General features: G+C 61.1%; 1 protein-coding gene and 1 long non-coding RNA gene across 2 annotated transcripts in view; one reads left to right on the top strand and one right to left on the bottom strand.

Moving 5' to 3' along the window:
* Window positions 1-535, top strand: LOC112548942. Its single transcript, XR_003092422.1, has 2 exons — window positions 1-37; window positions 231-535. It is a non-coding gene; the product is annotated as an uncharacterized LOC112548942 (long non-coding RNA).
* Window positions 536-750: 215 nt separating this feature from the next.
* The window catches only part of FAM71E1 (family with sequence similarity 71 member E1), a 2169-nt gene continuing 511 nt past the window's right edge, over window positions 751-2408 (bottom strand). The window contains exons 3-5 of the mRNA XM_006015033.1: window positions 2043-2224; window positions 1442-1648; window positions 751-1048 (exon numbers count right to left, since the gene is read on the bottom strand). Of these exons, the coding sequence (XP_006015095.1) occupies window positions 826-1048; window positions 1442-1648; window positions 2043-2224 (612 nt within the window). The 3' untranslated portion in view covers window positions 751-825. The remainder of the gene's footprint in view (window positions 1049-1441; window positions 1649-2042; window positions 2225-2408) is intronic.

The following is a 2408-nucleotide window of genomic DNA, read 5'->3' as shown; positions in this document are numbered from 1 at the left end:
AGCAAAGCCCAAAGTGCAGCCACTTGCCTGGGGAGCAGTGAGTTGGGGAGAGGCCTGTGGGGGAGTGGGGAGATGGGGAAGGGGGAAATGTGCTCTGGGAAGGAGGCTCTGGGGCCGTGCCTAGTGAGCGAGACGCTGTGGCTAGTAAAGAAAGGGCGTTTGGGGGCTGTGGTTAATGGGGGCCAAGGGCTCTGGCCTTCTTCACCTCACTATTCTCTCCCTGCTCACAGACCCCCGGACAGCAAGGACTGAGTGCCATGTCCTGCCCCTGCCCCCAAGGACAGCAGTGTGGCAGGGTGAGGACATGCACACAGAGAAAAGGGCACCACCTCCTGCCACCTCCCTACACCCCATCAGTGCCAACTGGGGGGGGTGTCAGCTATTCCTATCCCCCACCCCTACTGGAGCAGAGCCCTGACTCCCCTCCCCTGCAGCTCATGCTTGGATTTCCTCACCCCTCACTGTGAGTCTGTGTCTGTCCATGAGTCTGTCCCAGTATCTGTCAATAAATGGAGCCTAGAGCTCCCTGCCAGGCCCTGCTGAGTCCATTTGTCCTTTGAATTGATGGGGACAGGGGAGAGGCATGGGAGGTACATGGAAAGGAACCAGTGAGTCTGGGGTGGTGGGTGTGTTAGAGTAGGGGGCTGGGAGCCAGGACTCCTGGGTTCTCTCCTGGCTCTGGGAGGGCAGTGGGCTCTGGTGGGTTGTACGGGGGGGCACTCTGTGCATTAATGGGGTGCAGCATTGAGGTGGCTTGACTACAGGTCCATCATGGGACTTTATTGAGGGGCTCCCCGCTGGTCTGTGGGGGATGGTGCAGCTTCTCTAGGACTTTTCCTTCTCAGACAGAAAGCTCTGGTCACTGGAGTCAGGTTCTGATGGTAGGGAAACAGTGGAGGCTCTGCTCACCATGGAAGCTCTGCTCAGCTTGGAAGCTCTGCTCAGCTTTGAGGCCTGTGCAGCTGGCTTCTCAGAGGGCTTCAATTTGGAGGGGGCTGGTTCTGCTTTGCGCCCCCCTCTTCCTTTTCCCTGAGGTACTGGAATGTCACTATGGGGGAAGGGAGGAAAGACAGATCACAGGCAGTCAGGATACCAGGGTTCTATCTAAACTCTGGGAGAGTGGGGGCTGAAAGGTTATTGCAGATGGGGCTGGGAGCCAGGCCCATCCCAGCTCTGGGTGGAATGGGGTCTGATGAGTTACAGCAGAGGGAGAGGTTGGGGGCCAGGGTGCCTGGCTTATATCTAAGCTCTGGGAGGAGAGGGTGGGGGTCTGGTGGGGCTAGGAGCCAGGATGCCCAGGTTCTAACCCCAGGTTCTGGGAGCAGGCAGCAGGGACGAGTGGGGAAGACCTGGGGCAGCAGCTAAGCCAGGCTGGCCCCCCACAGTAGCCAGTCTCCCCTGTCCCTCATCCTGTCCATCTCTTACCTAACCCCAGACTCACCGGGTCCCTTTAGCCCTCGGCACTGCCCCAGGACACTGGTAGCGCAGACGGGAGAGTAGCCGCACCCACTGGCTGAAGATCTGCTCCAGCTGGGCCAGTGGAGCCAGCAGCTGCAGGTAGAAGGTCCGGCCGGAGGCCAAGTGCACCTTGAGCTGGTACTGGTCCTCGCTGTGGATGGAGAGGTGGACGAACTGCAGGGGCAGCATCCTGGGGGCAGTCAGGGAAGGTCATTAGTGGGGGGGGGGCACTACCAGGGTATCAAGTTGGGGGCAGCCTGTTAAGAGACTTGGGGGGGGGTGGTATTTGCAGCTGGCTGGCACCTCAGGGCAGCTACAGTATGGGGCCAGGACTGCAAAGGGTGTGGGTGAGGGGCACTGGGGACTACTTCTGGGGAAGGCAAGGACATGGATTAGGGGCTACTGGGGGGGATATTAGGGGCATGGGGGAGGCAATAGGATGCATTAAGAAGTGCCAGGGGGCAGCAAGAGGGGGTTATAGGGAAGGGGGGGGAGGCACCTGCAGACAGGTAAGAAAGCATAGTTAGGGGCTCCACTGGGGAGGGGGCTGCAAGGCTGGGGAGGAAGGTATAGGTAGGACTCACCCAAAGAGCTCCAGCTCCTCCCCTTCTGGCGGCAGCCCCAGGGCACAGCGGCAGCGGCAAGGCGCCAACCCGGGGCCCACCACAGGCCGTGCCAGCAGCAGGAGGTCAGGCAGCTCCAGCCTAGGGCTGGTGGCAGCAATGCCCATGGTCACCCTGTTGGCCAGGTCCCCCCGCTTGGTCACCTGCAGGGAGATGGGGGTTGGGGGGAGGTGCAGGGTCACTGTGGGATGGGGAGTGGGGCAGAAAGGCTGGGGACAGGGGCAGGAAGGGCTGAAAGTCTAGTGGGCTGGGCAGCGTGGGGCTGAAGGATGGAGAGTAGTGGCAGGGGACAGGGGCAGGGCTGGGCTGGGAATGGAGGGGGTGGGG

The sequence above is a fragment of the Alligator sinensis genome, unplaced genomic scaffold, assembly GCF_000455745.1.
Source record: "Alligator sinensis unplaced genomic scaffold, ASM45574v1 scaffold647_2, whole genome shotgun sequence".
In the NCBI taxonomy this organism is placed as follows: domain Eukaryota; kingdom Metazoa; phylum Chordata; order Crocodylia; family Alligatoridae; genus Alligator; species Alligator sinensis.
Note: the sequence above shows the minus strand (reverse complement) of the source record. Positions and strands in the feature narration are given on the sequence as shown.